This window comes from Mastigoproctus giganteus, chromosome 14, assembly GCF_048544385.1.
Source record: "Mastigoproctus giganteus isolate SK-2022 chromosome 14, ASM4854438v1, whole genome shotgun sequence".
Classification (NCBI taxonomy): Eukaryota; Metazoa; Arthropoda; class Arachnida; order Uropygi; family Thelyphonidae; genus Mastigoproctus; species Mastigoproctus giganteus.
Window position 1 is genome coordinate 46,310,022 of NC_143588.1, and position 19,226 is coordinate 46,329,247.

At 36.1% G+C, this 19,226-nt stretch overlaps 1 protein-coding gene across 1 annotated transcript in view; it reads right to left on the reverse strand.

Moving 5' to 3' along the window:
- Positions 1-19,226, reverse strand: part of LOC150075107 (uncharacterized) — a 617,581-nt gene that overhangs the window by 410,657 nt on the left and 187,698 nt on the right. The window contains exons 13-14 of the mRNA XM_090388926.1: positions 17,923-17,976; positions 1,202-1,246 (exon numbers count right to left, since the gene is read on the reverse strand). Coding sequence (XP_090245052.1) covers positions 1,202-1,246; positions 17,923-17,976 — 99 coding nt within the window. The remainder of the gene's footprint in view (positions 1-1,201; positions 1,247-17,922; positions 17,977-19,226) is intronic.

Sequence of the window (19,226 nt, forward strand, 5' to 3'; positions counted from 1 at the left end):
CCTTTTTCCTATGCCTCTTGAGCTTCAATTCCTCATGGAAACATCTCAGTAGATCAGAATAATACTCAGCACTGATAGTGGCATCTCGTTCCAGGAAATCAACCACAATCACTCTTTCTGCATCCCAGAAGATGGATGCCATGGCTTTCTGAGTTGACTTCTGCACTTTAAACTTTTTAGAATGGGAAGAAGAGGGATGCTTCCACTGTTTCAATTGTTGTTTTGTTTCAGGGTCAAAGTGGTGTATCCATGTTTCATGCACAGTGACATACTGTCCCTAAAACTGAGCTTCATTAGCTTAAAAATGCTGCTCAATCTTATCACAACACCTCACTCTTTCCTGCTTTTGATCTGCATTCAGTGCTTTAGGGACCCATCTCAAACAAAGCGTCTTCATTCCTAAAACAATCACCACAATATTGTGACCTCACTTATGGGAGATGTTGAATGTTGTCTCAATGTTATTCTGCAGTCTTGCATGATCAGGTCATGAATGGAATCTACATTTGCAAGTATCAACACAGTAACATGCCTCCCACTGCAGAGTGCACCTTCAATACTGTCTCATCCATGCTTAAATTCTGCAACCCAGTTTTTGATCATGGCATATGAAGGACAAAATTCTAATGTTTACTGCAGGTCTTCATGATTTTTTTTCGGAGACATTTCCTTTAAATGAAGGTACTCAGTGACCGTATAGTACTTGATTCTCCCAACAGCTGCCATCTTCATTCACCCTCCACACCTTAATGTCCTATGTAAAAGAGAACAGAGTTACAGATGTGAAATTTTCTATGAACACACAAGAAGAGTTACAGTACAGATTTTTAATACTGACTTTCACAAAAACCTTTGCAATCTATATTGGGCTAAAAACTTTTCAACCTCCCTCCTCGTATGTAGACTTACTTCCCCATATATGTTTATGACATTACAGCAAGATTAAGAGAGCATGGCAAACATGATTAAAACTTTTTTTTGTCCTTAGGATATTTAAATTTCTTTAGTATAATCAAACAAAATTTTGATAAGGTTAAAAAAGAAATATTTCTAACAGCACATCAAACTACACACACAAAAACTTGCTTGCAATATTAATTTTATTTAATAAAATAATAAAAGTTATTTTTTTTAAATAAGATTACTTCATAGATGTGTTTTTTTCCTATGCTTAAGGTAAAAGAATAGGTGACAACTTTACCATTGGTCCTGGGGCTCCCATTTTTCCAACAGCACCTTGTACTCCCTAAATGATATAGTATGATTAATAAATTAAAAAAAATTAAGTAAATGACATACATCAAAATAACTAGAAGTATTAAAACAGTGGTATTTGACCTTTTTTGTTGATACCCTTTACATTTTTTTCAGACAACATTGTATCCCCCATTATATTTTTTCTACAACATTTACATCTTTTAAACATATTTGAGACAATACTTGCTTATTATACTGGGATGCTGACAAATTAATCTGAACAAATGATTGATATACATAAATAAATTAATCATATACATGTGTTAAAAATTTATATATAATTATTCAGCAAAGCCAATTCTGTATGCAAGCATACCTCCCAAAGAGCCTTGCATACTCTCAGAGGTATGCATACCACTGATTAAATACCACTCTATTAAAATATACTTAAAAAAATATATAAAAAAAAACACATTGAAAGATCTAAATCGCAAATCAAAGCATATTAATTTAAAAAATAAATTACAAGTTAAATTTTTGTTTCAAGTGAAAAGCATTTCTAATTAAAAAAGTGAATAACATCACTACAAACTATATCATAAAAATCAAACCGTTGAATTTAAAGTAACAATCACATCTCTTTCATAACAATAACAATCAAAAAGTTAAGCTCTCTTACTAATACATTAACCCATTTGCTGCTTAAAACACTTTAATGCCTACATTACATAGATGTGTTCAAAAAAGCAACTGAGTTTTGAATGGTTTGAGCAAGCTCGATGGTGATGGCATTCTTCCTCTTGCCCAGATTAATTGCGGGAGGGGAAATAAATTCAAAGTGAAGAAAGACAATTGTAGAATAGATGTGCGAAAATTTGCCTTTAGCAGCGGGTGATTGATTGCTGAAACAAACTTCCATCTGTCGTTGTAAAGGTTGCCACCTTAAAAAATTCAAGGCATAACTAGACAAACATTTGTAGCAAATGGATAGATGAAATGGGAAGGGGTTTTTTTTTTTGCTGATGCTGTATAAGCTTGCTTTTTTGCATAATATGCCTCTACTAATGCTAAAATGCTAAGTGCTGGGCTGTACTGTAATGCTTTGGGATAGTGTTTCATTTTTGTTTAGCCATTAAAAAATGTTCATGAAAGGAAATCAGAACATATTAACTTTAGAGAAGCCATTAATCACCAGAAAAGTAAATAACATCGTGTAGAAAAAGTGTGACATTGTCAAGGAGTTTGAAATTATGCGCAGTATGTTATCATCAATATTGAAAAATAAAGTAAGATCCTGCAAAACTGCAGAAACCTGGAAGAAACTTCGTGCTGTTAACAATAAGGATATTGACAACTGCATTTTAATGTGGTTCAAAGAAGAAAAAGCTCATAACATCCCATTGCTGGGAACTTCACTTTGAGCTAAAAATCATTTAAGAATTTTTGAATCATAAATAATTCAAAGGATGAATCATTTGGAGAACAGCTTGGACTTGAAAACTTCAAAGTAGGAGTAGTAGTAGTGGCATGTGATGCAAGAAAGCATGTGTATGAGCTTATGAAGCATCAGCCAAAAAAAAAAATCACACCATTCCCTCTAAATGCCTGTCCAGTTCCTCCTTAAATTTATTCAACCTATCAACTTCCACAACGACAGATGGAAGTTTGTTCCAGCAATTAACCACCTGCTGGCTAATGGCAAATTTTCGCACATCTATTCTACATCTGTCTTTTCTTAATTTGAATTTATGCCCCCTTAGGTTCGTAATCTGAATAAGTGGAAGGATCCCATCAGAATTCAGCGTGCTCAACCCATTCAAGGCCTTATACACCTCAATCAGATCACTGCGCAGGTGCCTAGTCTCCAGCCACTGCAATTTGCAGAACTTAAGCCTCTCTTGGTAAGAGGATCCCATCATTCCCCTCACCAATCTTGTTGCCCTTCTCTGTACACGCTCAAGTAAATCTACATCCTTCCTAAAATGAGGCCTCCAGACCTGTACGCAGTACTCAAGGCATGGCCTGACCATTGCCTTATACAGAGGGATAATCACCTCCTTTTCCCTGCTAGCAAAATTCCTATATATCATTGACAAAACCCCATGACCTGCCCTGGCAGCCTGTCTACATTGCTCAGAAAACTTCATATCTGCCTGCACAATTACTCTCAGGTCTTTTTCATTTTCTACCACCTTAAGTGTAGTACCACACAGTTGGTACGTTTCTCCAGGGTTACTTTTACCCATATGCAGTACTTTGCATTTGTCAAGGTTAAACTTCAGTTGCCACTTCTTAGCCCATCTGCCCAAATTATCTAGATCCTGTTGCAGTAGCACACTGCCATTACTGTCATTAACAACCCTGCCAACCTTTGTATCATCTGCAAACTTCAACATTAAGCCTGATATACCTTCATCAATATCATTGATAAATATATAAAACAACAGTGGACCCAACACCGAACCCTGTGGGACCCTACTAATAACTTTATTCCACAAAGAGCAGCACCCATTGATTACAACCCTCTGTCTTCTTCCACTTAACCATCCTTTTATCCATTGTAGCAACTTACCCTTAATACCATTCTGCTCCAATTTGTACAATAGTGTTTCATTAGCAACAGTGTCAAAAGCTTTCCTGAAATCCAAATATATGATATCAAAATTATTTTTTGCATCCAGTTCCTTTGTAACCACATCATAATATCCTATCAAATTTGTCAGACAAGACTTTCCCTTAACAAACCCATGCTGTGTCTGAATTATTGCTGCAGTCTTGTCTAGATGATTCTGCAATGCATCTTTAACCAGTAACTCCATTATTTTACCTGGAACAGAAGTTAAACTAACTGGTCTATGATTACTCATGTCACCCTTCGATCCCCCTTTGTGAATTGGGGATACATTTGCACATCTCCAGTCCGTGGGAACCTCCCCTGAGTCCAAGGATGCTCTCATAATTATGGTTAAGGGTTTGCTTAGTTGCTTTGCCGCCTCCTTTAATATAACTGGATAGATTCCATCCACCCCAGGTGCTTTTCTTATGTTTAAGTTCAACAATTTCTCCTCCACTTTGCTCTCAGTTATTACAAAATCATTAAGTATCCTGCTACAATTTGATAACCTTCTGCCATTTTCAAACCTTAATAATTCCTCATGTGTGAATGTAGATGCAAAATACTCATTCAGTTTGTTTGCTATCTGAGCAGGATCATCAACAGTCGAACCATCGATGTCAAGTACAGAATGGCTTGCCTGTTTCTGGAAAAGGTATCTCACTTTTAAGATTTACAAATAATCAGCTTCAGTAAGCAGCAACGCACATGCAAGTTGAAATCCAGACTATCAAGTTTGATCCAAAGATATCATGCCCCTTTACGTTTTTAATAAAGACAAAAAATACTTTTTTTTTTAATGTTTACTAGGCAAATCTCACATTCAGCCATGAGCAAAGAAAAAAAAAGAAAGGGTTACTGTTGGGGATGAACATGGCCATCTCTGAAAAAATTCCAGTACTCATTATAAGTAAATCAGCAACCAAACCAGAAAAATGGCTGCTAAAATATAAACAAATTAATGCACAGAAATGTCATGTGGTTTTGTTAACAGACTGTCCAGCACATGCTATTAGAATCAGTTTAATATCTGCAAATGTATTTTTCCCCTCCAAACATGACATAACAGTAAGACCCATATATCAGAAGTGATCTAGAATGCACTTTTATTGGTATTCCATTGTTAATTTCTTGATGAAATGGGCAAGAATAATGACTCGGTCAATTTAAATCTTCTGGAAGCATGTGGGCTGATTAACAGAGCTTAGCAAGACACCTTAGCTAAAATAATTGCACTCTTTTAGAAAAGTAGGTTTCAAACACTAAAGTATAATAACAATTTTGTAAACATTAATGAAAATTTGCCCCATACTGTTGAATTTACTGTCAAAATGTTCTTTGCATTTTTATTAGTGATCACAATAAGGAAATTTACTACCACTACTTTGGAGAATAAAGAACAATGCTAAAGATGACAATGAAATAGAAGAAAAAATTTTAACCTTGTGAGAAGTGACCCCAGCACTTCTCTCAAAGTTAGAATTCTTTTACTGTACAGTGTTACACTAAATGACATGGAAGTTTTTGATTTATTTTAAAACTATCAATGGCATTACTAATTTTATAAAGGATGAGGAGGGAAAAAAACAATCAAAAATAACAAAACAGTTTAATTATTCTAAATGATTTCATTGAATTTTAATTGTACTTTATGCATTTTTTCATGAATTAATATGTTAATGACAAATCATTCTATTTGTTTCTGATTATACTGTTCCACGTGATTTTTACCTCCACTAATATATCAGCTGTTTGCAGTCAATTTTTATGCATAGATTTTGAAAATAATTCTTAAACTTACACCATGTCATAATTTCTACATATACAGGTTTCTGTGTTAACAATAATACACATATAATACTACGATTTAGGGAAGTAGATATGAACTAATCTGCTATATCATCTGAAAACAATAATGTTTGTATGCTCATAGATGGCAGTAAAGTTTGGGAAAGATTAACATGTTCAACCTTGTCTGTCTGTCTTTCTGTCTCCCACCTCTCTCTCTTTTTCAGTAATGGAAAGACAGTTGTAATGTAGTACAATTTATCTGCATATCTATTGCATATTGTGTGTTTCTGTCTTTCTCAGCATTGTATTATTAAAATGTTTAAGCAGCAGTAAAGGTGGTGTCAGTATCACCCTGACAATTTTTGCTATGTATGGTTTTCTGACTGTGTATGTCTGATTATGTGTGATTATCTTCTTCTAAGTTTTTACTCAAGAGAAAATCTACAGTATCACTAAGTGAGCATATTTTTTTGCACTTTGGTTGCAAGATTGGTGATCAGGACAAAACTTGGGCTCTACACATGTGCTATATTACTGACATCACATATCTGGGGATGTGGCTAACTAGGAAAATTAAAAGAATGCCTTTTGCTGTTCTATGGGTGTCCCACACAGTACAGAACAGAAAAAATAGTTGCTATTTCTGAATAATAAAAATATCAGGGATGTCCAAAAAAAGCATAAAAAATCATCAAATATTCTAATATATCATCTGCAATAAGGCCTGTTCCACATAATCTGGAGACTGAGCACCTGCAAGGTGATCTGATTGAGGTGTTTAAGGATTTGAATGGATTGAACAAGCTCAATGCTGATAACATTCTTTCTCTTGCTCAAACTGTAGAAGGATGGTTGCAGATGAGAATGTTGAAGTTTGCTTTCAGCCAGCAGGTGGTTGATTGTTGGAACAAACTTCTGTCTGTTATTGTGGAAGTGGGCAGTTTGAATAAATTCAAGGAAGAAATAAACAAATTTTTGGAGAAGATGGGCAGGTAATGTTGGATTTTTTTTTTTTTTTTTTTTTGGCTGATGCCATACAAGCTTGCTTTCTTGTATCATTTGCCACTACTAATATTAATACTACTGAAGATCTGCTGATACTAGAATCCCCAAAATCATGGAATAAAGGAAGCAGTGATGAATATAGCAAGGATTCTTATGTTACAGACTTTTCTGAATTGTCCACTTTGACAGATTTGGGCAAGCAACCAAAAAATTGTAATGCACTACACTTAATTATGCAAGAAGAGTTTAATGACTTAGTTTGTGATTTAAACTTATCTAAAGAACAAGCAAAACTACTTGGTCCTAGGTTACAACAGTGGAACTTACATGAAGTAGGAACTAAATTTAGTTTTAACTTTAGTTCCTACTACAAAGTGTTTTCAAAATATTTCATTATGGAGTACAGTTGTTTTCTATATTTAATAAAGGTATAACAGTATTAGCATTAGTAGAGGCATTTGATGCAAGAAAGCAAGCTTATGCAGCAACAGCCAAAAAAATTAAAGTAAAACAAATAAATAAAAAATAACCACTTCCACTTCACCCCTCTGTTCGTTCGAAATACCTGTCCAGCCGAGCCTTAAACTTATTTAGGCTATTTACTTCCGCGACAAGGGATGGAAGTCTGTTCCACCTACCAACCACCCGCTGGCTAAAGGCAAATTTCCGCACATCTATCCTACATCTGTCTTTCCTCAATTTCAATTTATTCCCTCTCAGGTGATTATTCTGAGCAAGAGGAAGAATCCCATATATAACAAATAATAAGTAAATTATGGAGGCACTTCAGTAACGGTATTGGTGGTCTTCTGGAGGACTAGGCATTGAACACAATCTTAACGAATGGCAATATATTTAATGATGCTTCAAAGTTAAGTTTAAAAACAGTTTTACTGAAAAAAAAAAAAAAAGGAAATGCATTCCCATCAGCTTCTCTACTCCATATTGTTGGCTAAAAAGAAACATTCCATGATTTCACTTGGAATGCCTGTGGTGATCTTAAGGTAATTTGATTACTCACTAGTCTACATGGAAGTTTCACAGAGTACAGTTGTTTTCTATATTTGTAGGACATTCATGCAACAGAAAAACATTATATTGTACAGTAGTGAGAAAAGAGGGAGGAACTTTTACCAGAGAGATGCAATATAAAATATGTTCCACTGGTTGAACCAAAAAGGTTCTTCTTCCACCTGTATAAAGCTTGGATTAATGAAGAATGTTGTTAAGGCTCTGGATAAAAAAGGAAGTGAATTCAACAACCTAAGAGAAGTGTGTTCCCAATTTTAAAGAAGAAATTTTCATTGGAACCCAAATAAAGAACTCCTCAAAGATGATGTATTTGAAACAAAGATACAAAATACTGAACCAGCAGCTTGGAAAATGTTTAAAGCAGTTGTGCATGGATTTCTTGAAAAAAGATAATTATGAATCCCTGAAGTTAACTTTACTACAATGTTCAAAAGATATAGACTGCTGAATTTGTTTGAAAATTTATTTTAAAACTCATCACAAGCTAGGAGAATGCTTTCATTAGGACATATTCACAATAAAAAAGTGGTATCACAGTCACAGAGAGGTAATGCCATGACTGAGTTTCTTAAGAGAAAAAGTATTAGCATTAGCAGAGACATTATGCAAGAAAGCAAGCTTATGCAACATTAGCCAAAAAACTTTTCCATTTCACCCATTCATTCACTGCAAATGTTTGTCCAGTTCTTCCTTGAATTTATTTAGGCTATCAACTTCCACAATAACAGATGGATGTTTGTTCCAACAATCAATTACCTGCTGGCTAAAGGCAAATTTCTGCACATCTATTCTACAACAGTCTTTCCTCAATTTGAATTTTTGCCCCCTCAGGTTCATAATCTAAGCAAGAGGAAGAATCTGATCAGCACTGAGCCTGCTCATATCATTCAAGGCCTTATACATCTCAATCAGATCACCTTGCAGATGCCCAGTCTCCAGATGATGCAATTGCAGAACTTAAGCCTTTCATGGTAAGAGAACTCCTTTGTTCCCCCCAATCTTTTTGCCCTTCTCTGTAACTCTATATCCTTCTATATTCTTGCAACTCTATATCCTTCCTAAAATGAGACCTCCAGACCTGCACACAGTACTCAAGGTGTGGTCTGACCATTGCCTTATACAAAGGGATAATCACCCCATTATCCCCACTAGAAAAATCACTGTATATCATTGACAAGACCCATTAACCTGCCCTGGAAGGCTGTCTGCACTTCTCAGAAAACTTCATATCTGACTGCACAATTACCCCCAGGTCTTTTTCATTCTCCACTACCCTGAGTGTAGTACCACACAGTTGATACATTTCTCTGGGATTACTGCTATCCATATGCAGTAATTTACATTTGTCAATGTTAAACTTCAGTTGCCACTTCTCAGCCCATCTGCCCAACTTTTCTAGATCCTGTTGCAGTAGCATACTATCATTAACAACCCTGCCAACCTTTGTGTCATTTGCAAACTTTGACATTAAGCCTGATATACCTTCATCAATATCACTGATAAATATACAAAACAACAATGGGCCCAACACCGAACCCTGGGGGACTCCACTAATAGCAATGGTCCACAAAGAGCAGTGTCCATTGATAATCTCTTGCTCTCTCTGTCTTCTCCCACTCAACCATCCCTTTATACATTGTAGCAACTTGCCCTTAATGTCATACTGCTCCAATCTATACAGTAGTCTTCTATTAGTAAATTAATAAGAGGAGTTTACCTCAATATAGTACATGGAACACTTCCGTATGATACCCTCCAGAAATTAAAACGAAAAAAATCGACAACTTACCGGTACATTAAAGTAAAATATAAATAATTAATAATTCCTGTGATCACGACAGTCGGTCGAAAAGCATTGTCAGCTTCAGGAAGGAAAATCGTTTTGAATATTTTTGTTAGATTCTTTTAATTGCGTTAATTTGAATTTTAATTGTTTTGAATTGATTTTGAATTGTGTTAAATTGTTTATTTAATTATTTATATTTTACTTTAATTATTTAATTATTTATATTTTACTTTAATGTACTGGTAAGTTGTCGATTTTTTTCGTTTTAATTTCTGGAGGGTATCATACGGAAGTGTTCCATGTACTATATTGAGGTAAACTCCTCTTATTAATTTACTAATATTATTATCAACGTAGAACATATTGAGTATTACAGCTCTGATTCATACTATCTAAGTAGTCTTCTATGTGCAACAGTATCAAGAGCTTTCCAGAAATTCAAGTATATGATATTAAAATTACTTTTTGCATCTGGTTCCTTTGTGACCACATCATAGTATCCAATCAAATTGGTCAGAGAAGACTTCCCCTTAACAAACCCATACTGTGTCTGAATTATTACTGCAGTCTTGTCTAGATGATCCTGCAATGCTTCTTTAACCAGTGACTCCATTATTTTCCCAGAAAAGAAGTAAAACCAACAGTTCTCTAAGCAAAATGGAACTATGAAAAACTGTGAGTTGCAAACATTTCTAAGGAAACTGAACACATTTCCACATTCTATTAGCACACTACACATCTGATTAAAATATTTTAAAATGAACAAGACTCATTTTTAAGATAGCATACGTATTATTGAATGCTATTTGAAATTGTTACATTAACTTACTAAGATTTCAGTATATCTTTTAATGGAGACATATCAGAGATACAATATTTGGTATTCTTGGAATCAGAGTATCAATTTCCTTTAGAATTAGTAACTTTTTTCTTTGGAAGTACAAAAAAAAGTTTCTTTGTTCACCAGTGTTATCATTCAACATGATTTTTTTCATTTTTAAATAACTGTTATTTCTCATTCTTTCATAATAAGTTATTAATATTATACAACTTAATACATTTATGTCATTATTGAAAAAAATACAACGTTGTTTTGATAATAATCTAGTTATTTGTTATATGAATAAGTATATACCCTCATCTAGAAATATTTGAGTTACAGAATGATGAAGTTTCCAGACAAATTTCAAATCCCTATCTAGTTACCTTCTAAGGCTATACATCTGGATAAACTTTTTCAAGCCTCTTGAATGGACCCCACACTTTAAACAGAAGACCAGGCTTCCACTTCATTAAGTACCTCCTCATCAGTCTGAAATCTGCAAGCCTATAATGGCTTCTTCAATTTAAGGAAGAGTAAGTCTGAAAGTGAGAGGTGAGTGTTTCAAATTTTAAATGCCCCACTTGATTGCAAAGTCTACTATAAGAATAGCCTTGTGGAAAGGAGGCATTGTCAGGTAAGAACCTTTGGACAGCTTTCCATGTCTCTTCAACTTGGCAATCTCTCTGTTAATTTTCCCACAAGATTTTTGTAGTACTTCCCAGTGATGCTGCTGCCTTTTCGAAAGTGATCTGTAAGCATGATACATTTAGAAGATCAATAAATGATGGCAACAATTAAATCCTGGCTTTTTTTTGGGGATTGGTGAAGATGAATGTTTCTGCTGTTTGCTCATGGTTATAGTACTGGGTGGTTATAAAATAAATTTCCCTATTCAGGAGACTCTAGTGTCAAAATAGTTAGAGAGAGCACTGTGAAAATTGATGGGTTATCATTTAGGGTATGGGAAAGCAATTTGCAGAAGAAAATAAATTGGTTCAAATTATGCTGCCAGGGGAAAAATTGGCACTGTAAACATGAGATGGACTACTTAACTTAGGATTAGATTTTAATATCAGAACTTAGAAATTTACAGATATTGTTCTATGTGCTTTCCTTTACTTGAGATGGCCTTCTGAAAATGCTGTTTAATACTTGCTTTCAAAACAACAAGTCTTTACACAAACCTTTAAGTTTCCGATATTCCCGTAGTGCTGCGTTAACATTACTTTTATTCTGGTAGAACAGTTTTACTAAAAGAGCACGTTCCTTTTTTATAAGAGCCATAGTGGTTATTGACGATGGCATTGGCCTTTCTGCTTTTATCTAACAGGATGTCATTTGCGTAAGCAGCGTGTCTTGAAGTAAATGACAACTTTTACATATGTGCAGTGCCGTTTTCCCCTGGTGGCAGAAATTTGAACTAATTTTTTTCTTCTACATATCGCTTCCCAAGGATCAATTTTTGGTTCCTTGATTTGGAACCTGGTTCTTGATGACTGGCTGCTTAGGATGACTGAATTTCAAAATGTGCAACAACTTGCATATGCAGATGACGTTGTCATTTTGGTGCATGGAAACTTAAGATCTGATTTAGAACTCTATGCCAATAAAGTACTCCTTGAACTATCATCCTGGTCCTCTAAGAACAAACTGAAATTACGACCAACCAAATCAAAGATTATGATTTTTAAACACAAATTAAACTATGGCCGACCACCAGTTGTAAAAGTTGATAAGAAATCACTTAGCATTAGCATTAGTAGAGGCATTTGATGCAAGAAAGCAAGCTTATGCAGCATCAGCCAAAAAAAAAATAAAGTAAAAAAAATAAATAAAAAATAATCACTTCCACTTCACTCCTCTGTTTGTTCGAAATACCTGTCCAGCTGAGCCTTAAACTTATTTAGGCTATCAACTTCCACGACAAGGGCTGGAAGTCTGTTCCACCTACCAACCACCCGCTGGCTAAAGGCAAATTTCCGCACATCTATCCTACATCTGTCTTTCCTCAATTTGAAGTTATGCCCTCTCAGGTGATTATTCTGAGCAAGAGGAAGAATCCCATTAGCATTGAGCATGCTCAAACCATTCAAGGCTTTGTACACCTCTATCAGATCACCTCGCTGGTGCCTAGTCTCCAGACAATGTAATTCGAAAAACTTAAGCCTTACTTCGTAAGAGCACCCTTTTGTCCCATTCACTAATCTTGTTGCTCTTCTCTGTACTCTTTCCAGCAGCTCTACATCCTTCTTGAAATGAGGCCTCCAGGCCTGTATACAGTACTCTAGGTGTGGCCTGACCACTGCCTTATACAAGGGAATAATTACCTCCTTATCCCTGCTAGAAAAATTCCTATATATCATTGACAATACACCATGAGCTACTCATGCAGCCCGTCTGCACTGCTCAGAGAACTTCATATCTGCCTGCACAACCACCCCCAGGTCCCTTTCATTCTCTACCACTGTCAGTGTAGTACCACAGAGTTGATACGTTGCTCTGGGGTTGCTGTTTCCCATATGTAGTACTTTACATTTGTCAATGTTAAACTTCATTTGCCACCTCTCAGCCCATCTGCTCAACCTTTCCAGATCCTGTTGCAGCAGCATAGCGTCAGTAGTGTCCTTGACAACCCTGCCAACCTTCGTATCGTCTGCAAACTTGGACATTAAGCTTGATATACCATCATCAATATCATTTATAAATACAGAGAACAATAAAGGACCCAATACTGAACCCTGAGGGACTCCACTAATAACATTAGTCCACGATGAGCAGTGTCCATTGATTACCACTCTCTGTCTTCTCCCCCTCAACCACCCCTTTATCCATAGCAGCAATTTGCCTCCAATGTCACACTGCTCCAATTTGTGCAGCAGTCTTCCATGTGCAACAGTATCAAAAGCCTTTCTAAGACCCAAGTATATAATATCAAAGTTATTCCCTGCATCCAGTTCTTTTGTGACTGCATCATAGTATCCAATCAAATTGGTCAGGCAAGACTTCCCCTTAACAAAACCATGCTGTGTCCGAGCTATAACTGAAGTCTTGTCTAGATGATCCTGCAGTGCTTCTTTAACCAGTGCCTCCATTAATTTTCCTGGAACAGAAGTTAAACTCACAGGTCTATAATTGCCTGTGTCAGCCTTTGATCGTCCTTTGTGAATTGGGGTCACATTTGCACATCTCCAGTCTGCGGGTACCTCCCCTGAGTCCAAGGAAGCTCTCATAATTATGGCTAAGGGTTTGCTTACTTCCTCTGCTGCCTCCTTTAATATAACTGGATAGATCCCATCCACCCCAGGTGCCTTTCTTGTGTTTCTCTTCAACAATTTCTCCTCCACTTTACTCTCAGTTATTACAAGATTCTCTAGCTTACTGCTAGAGTTGAATACACCTCTGGCATTCCCCTCGCTGAATAACTCCTCATGTGTGAATGTCGATGCAAAATATTCATTTAGTTTGTTAGCTACCTGAGCAGGGTCATCAACAGTTGACCCATCGATATCAAGTGGACCAATCTGATTAATCCCCTTCTTCCTAGAGTTTACATAAGTAAAGAACTCTTTGCTGTTTATCTTTGCATCCCTTGCCAAGGATCTCTCGTAATCTGCCTTCTCCTGCCTAACCTCCTTTGTAACTTGGTTACAGATCAACTTGTATTTATCATAGGCTTCTGTGTCACGTGTTAATTTGTATGTATCCCATGCATTTTTCTTCTCTGCCATATGCCTCATTAGTTCATCTGACATCCATTTAGGCCTAAACCTTGAACAATATTTCTTAGTTGATATGTAAAGCCTAGTAGCTTGCAAGATAAGTTCTTTGAATGCTTCCCATTTTGAATTTGCTGTTGGTAACATCATCAGTTGATCCCACTGTATAGAATTTAAATACTGTCTCAGTCCATCGTAGTCACCTTTACGAAAGCAATACCCCTTCCCTTTACCCCTAATGGTAGTTACCTCTTTGAGTAACTCCTACTTCAGACCACTATGATCACTGCCACCTAGTGGTTCATTTATCTGCAGATTCTTAATGCATGAAGAATCACTACTGATAATCAGATCAAGAGTATTACTCCCTCTAGTTGCCTCCCGAACATGCTGATGTAGAAAACAATCATCCAATAAATCCACAAAAGCCTTGCTAGTGTGTGAGTGACCAGCCCCCAAATTCCAGTCAATATCTGGGAAATTAAAATCCCCCATTATAAGACTCTCTGATTTACTGGCCCACTCTATTTCTCTGTACAGTTTCTTATTATACTCATCAGAGTCATTAGGCCTATAGCACACTCCTACTCTCAATTTTGATTTCCCAATGCTTATGTCACACCAAACTGACTCGACACTGCACTGTCCAGCGATGTCGACTGGCTTCACTTCCTTGGATTTTATGTGTTTCTTAACTAATAGCATAACCCCTCCTCCCTTCCTATCCTGTCTATCCTTTCTGTAGACATTTTACTCCCCAAATTCCAGTTCTGCATTCCTTATATCTGTGTGACACCACATCTCTGAAATCCCAACAATATCTGCCTTTGATGTTTTGAGCAATAACTCAAATTCATCAAATTTGGGTATGTCTGCCAGGGGTAAAGGTTGATGATGTTGTAGAACGGATATCATCTTTTAAGGGCACACAAGGTGATATAGTTGTATACGTTGGCACTAATGATATTAAGAGTAGGAGACCAGTGGAATTACTTAACGAGTACAGGTCACTGATGAAAAAAAGCTGTGAATTGAGGTTGAATTTGAAAGTGTCTGCAATTCTGCCCAGACACGATAGGAGGGAGTATATGATGAGAGCCCTGTCGATCAATTCGGCCCTGGAAAAATTGTGCAGGGCTCAAGGGGTAGAATTTTTTTCAGCCTGGTCTGTACTTGTTAACAGGAGAGACTGCTTCTACAGGGATGGGATACACTTAAATAGAAAGGGTGCAAGAATGTTTGTTGATGCTATTGAGGCAATGTTAGGTGGGTCGGAAAACTGCAAGATTGGGGGGATACAAGGACTAATAGATTATCATCATCTTTTATCATCACTTCCACTTGTCCAAAGCACCAAATTTTCAGGAGTCATCATTGATGACCACTTTTCCTTTACTTCACATATTCAACACCTGTCCATCAAATTTAAGAGTTTTACCGCAATACTGCTCCGAATTACCAGACAAGACAGGGGATTGAACACCAAAACCCTACATCTATTTTATAATGCTGCCATAATCCCAATTACAACCTATGCTGCCAGTCTATGGTTTAGACGTACTGCACTCAAAACTGTACAAACTAAGTTATCCACAACTCAACATTGTTTTCTCTTTGGCCTACTTCACATTTGATGAACAGCATCAACTCCAGCTCTACAGACTCTTGCAGGCACTATACCACTTCACCTGCATGTTGTGTTTAGAGGGCTTTGCTTTTACATCCGCAAAGGCATTTCTATGGAATTTCAGGGAATCACTGTTAACCCTCAGGCTGGTCCCAAAACTGAACGAATCCAATGCTGGAATTTGTTGGTCAAGACCTGGCAGAATAGATGGAATTCTATCAAAAAAAGGAGCCATTACAAAAAAATTCATTCCTGACGTAACTACACTACTTTCATCATCCAACAGAAAATGGTTTTCACCCTCACTGCTTACCTCCTACATACTAACTGGACATGGTTAATGCAAAACTTTACCAATTCAGACTTTCTAATACGGTCTCCTGTCAATGTGGGCTACTAGAAGACTCTTCTCATGACCTTTTTGAATGCTCCATTTACAAGGACCTAAGATTGGCTCTTAAGGCAACAGTTCCAAACTTGTCTCCTGGATGTGAGATACTCATACCTATCAATAATTTCCAGGCCCTTCAAACCTTCTGCAATGCTGCTTTTAATCACAGGAAGACTTTCAAACTCAATGTTAATTCAAGAAATCAAACTGAAAACACATGATAAATCATAATACAACCTGTTGCCTTGTCTGTCATCCTGATGATGTGATATACAAAATTGTTGTGGTTTTCAAGAACACACAAAGGTTTTAACAGATGCTGCACTTTTCTAGTTCATCCTTTATCAAGACTCTCTACAACTAAATTCTTCCTCTGCTCAGTGATACTACCAACCAGTGACTTCTGGTACCACTTCAGATTGACAGAACAGATTTATATCTAGAACTTGTTAACCTGGCCTTGCAGATCTCGTTTTTTGATGACATTATTACTGCTGTCTGACTGTACACCTTTTCTTCTTGTGAACTACTTTGGGCAGCATTGGATAAAGATGTGGACAAAGACATTTAATTTTTATTTAAATTTTTTTTTTTTACTTTATGCTATTTTCTTCTTCATTTCTTTGTCTTCTGCTGTCCTGTCTCCTGGAAATGTGTGTGTGTGTGTGTGTGTGTGTGTGTGTGTGTGTGTGTGTGTGTGTGTGTGTGTGTGTGTGTGTGTGTGCGCGCGCGCGCGCGCGCTGGCACGGAGGTTCTTTTGAATGATTCCATACTTGCTTTGGACATTCAGTGCATGACTTTGAGGTTGGCCATGGTACATGCGTAGTTGTGGCCTACCTCCCTATGATGTAGACGGACACTGGGCAGGCTTTCCAGGTGATTGCCTGCCTAGTGACAAAATAGCCAGAAATAACTAAACAACACAACACACTGCACAAACATAATATTACACACATTTCTATCCTTTTACAGTACTCTCTGTAATCATCCCAGTGTACAAAGGCGGAGTTGAACTTTCATTCAGGTGCCATCCTACATAAGAAACTATACATGTCTACAGGTCTAACCGTTTTGACACTAGAATCTCTTGAATAGGGAAACTTATTTTATAACCACCTGGTATGTAGTGCATCATATACCCAGCATTCACCAATCATCACAATTCGGCCAAAAAAATCCTCTCTCTCTCTCTCTCTCTCATGGAGGAAATTATGATTATGATATATTATTTAATTATTCTTAAGTTTATGCAAGAAGACAGAGGAAAAACTGCAAATCTGTAGTAACCTCAGCTATCAGGCTAATTACTATATATTTGCATTGTTCTGTTGTTTATAACATTACTCTGTAATAGAATATAATGCAAACAGAATACAGTAAAAGTTTACTCTTGTCAGTTTTAAGTGTGAAATTAATGACTCTTTTGATGTACACTACTATTTTATTTATTAATATTTTTATTATCATTTTTTTTACTGCTTGCCTGGATTTTCATCCATACCATCACTGCAAATCTACAGCAGTTTTGTATAATTCTAGACTTCCTTGCTTTCGGTTTTACCTATTCATACTTCTCAAAAACATCAAGTTAAAGAAAACTAAATCTTATCAGGAGAAGTTCTCTTCAAGTTATAGAAATTCCAGTTATTGAAAAAATAAATGAAACGACATGAGAGATTGGGATTTTGGTTGCTAAAATAAATTTACTTCAAATTAATAGAAATATGGGCATTCAAGTTTAAGAAATTCAACTGCATTTTAACAAAAATTTCAGGGTAAAAAATTTTCCCCACTGCACCAATAAAAAACAGAAAGTAATGATGTTTCACTGTTAACATCTTTTAAAATCTTCATTCCAGAAATGAAATATAGTTCTTAATGCACTTACTAATGGGAAAAAAAAGAAAGAAAAAAAAAAAAAAAAAAAACTGAATGCACACCTTTTCACCAGAAGAACCATGGTCTCCTTTTGCACCATCTAGTCCAGGAAATCCCTACAGCAACAAATCAAAATGAAAGAAAAAAAAATTAATGTTAAACTTTCATAAGCAATGAAAGAATTTCAAAATTAATTAAATACATAATTTAATACATTTATATGGCTATCAAAACTCCCAAGCACCCACTCTGATGTTTATATTTTATAAATTGTTGTGTTATATGCTAATCAATGTGTTCTGTTCCAGTTTAATTAAACCTTATAACAACACCAATTCCAAACTTACTACTATTCATTAATCTGGTAACTGTTCTTTGACCTAATTGTATATGTTACTTTAACAACAATTACTCCAAGTCAGGCTAAATTTTTATTTATGAACAGAACTTCCCAATTTCTGGTGTAACCCTGCCAAGCACCAATCTTTAAAAATCACTTCTATCAACAACACAGAGAATCCCATGCTAATAGTGGGAGGACACAATGGATGCAGCCCGACTTTTCTTTGGCCACATTCTTTCCTACTATCCCTTTCCTCTGATATAAATACACAACATGAATATGCAGTATGCCTTCCTTAATCTAGATATACATGAATTAAGCTTTCCCCAATCCTGGTCTTCATGAAGCCGAGGCCCAAGTGCCATCTGTATGATATAGTGTTGCTTTAAATAACCGTTTGAAAAACTATCTTATCCTTTAATGGGAAAGACTATTTTGTTCCTTGACATGACCAGACTGGAATCTTTAATATCTCTCCATGTATATCGAAATTATTACAGTGTTACTATTTGCTTTCATCTCCTCACCACCCTTACCAAAAAAAGGCCCGAATCATCTTCTTGTTATTCTGCTTGAAATTAAGAAGTAAATTTATAACATTCTTATAAGTGAATCCACTTCTTTGTTAGCTTGATTGGTATATATATGGTTTTAAGTAGTTGATGGTTAACTGAACAAGTCCTATATACAGTCCATTCCGGTTATTTGGGACACATTGCGACTAGTGCATTTTGGCCCGATTAAGCGGCTGCCCCATTTATCCGAAGTTTCACGTAAATAGTTAAAAATACAATGTACCTCCCCCACCTTTACAATTAGTTCACTGTACAATCAAATTGCATTACTAGGAACTCACCATAGTAAAGTACCATTCACTATACGATGTGTAATAAGCGCCGGTCATTGTGATCACTTTTACGAATTGAATTTTAATTTCTATTAAACAGCGATTCTAATTAGAGAAAATAGGAGGAATATTATCCACAGGCTATAAAAGCAAAGATATATTAAGCACAAATTTAC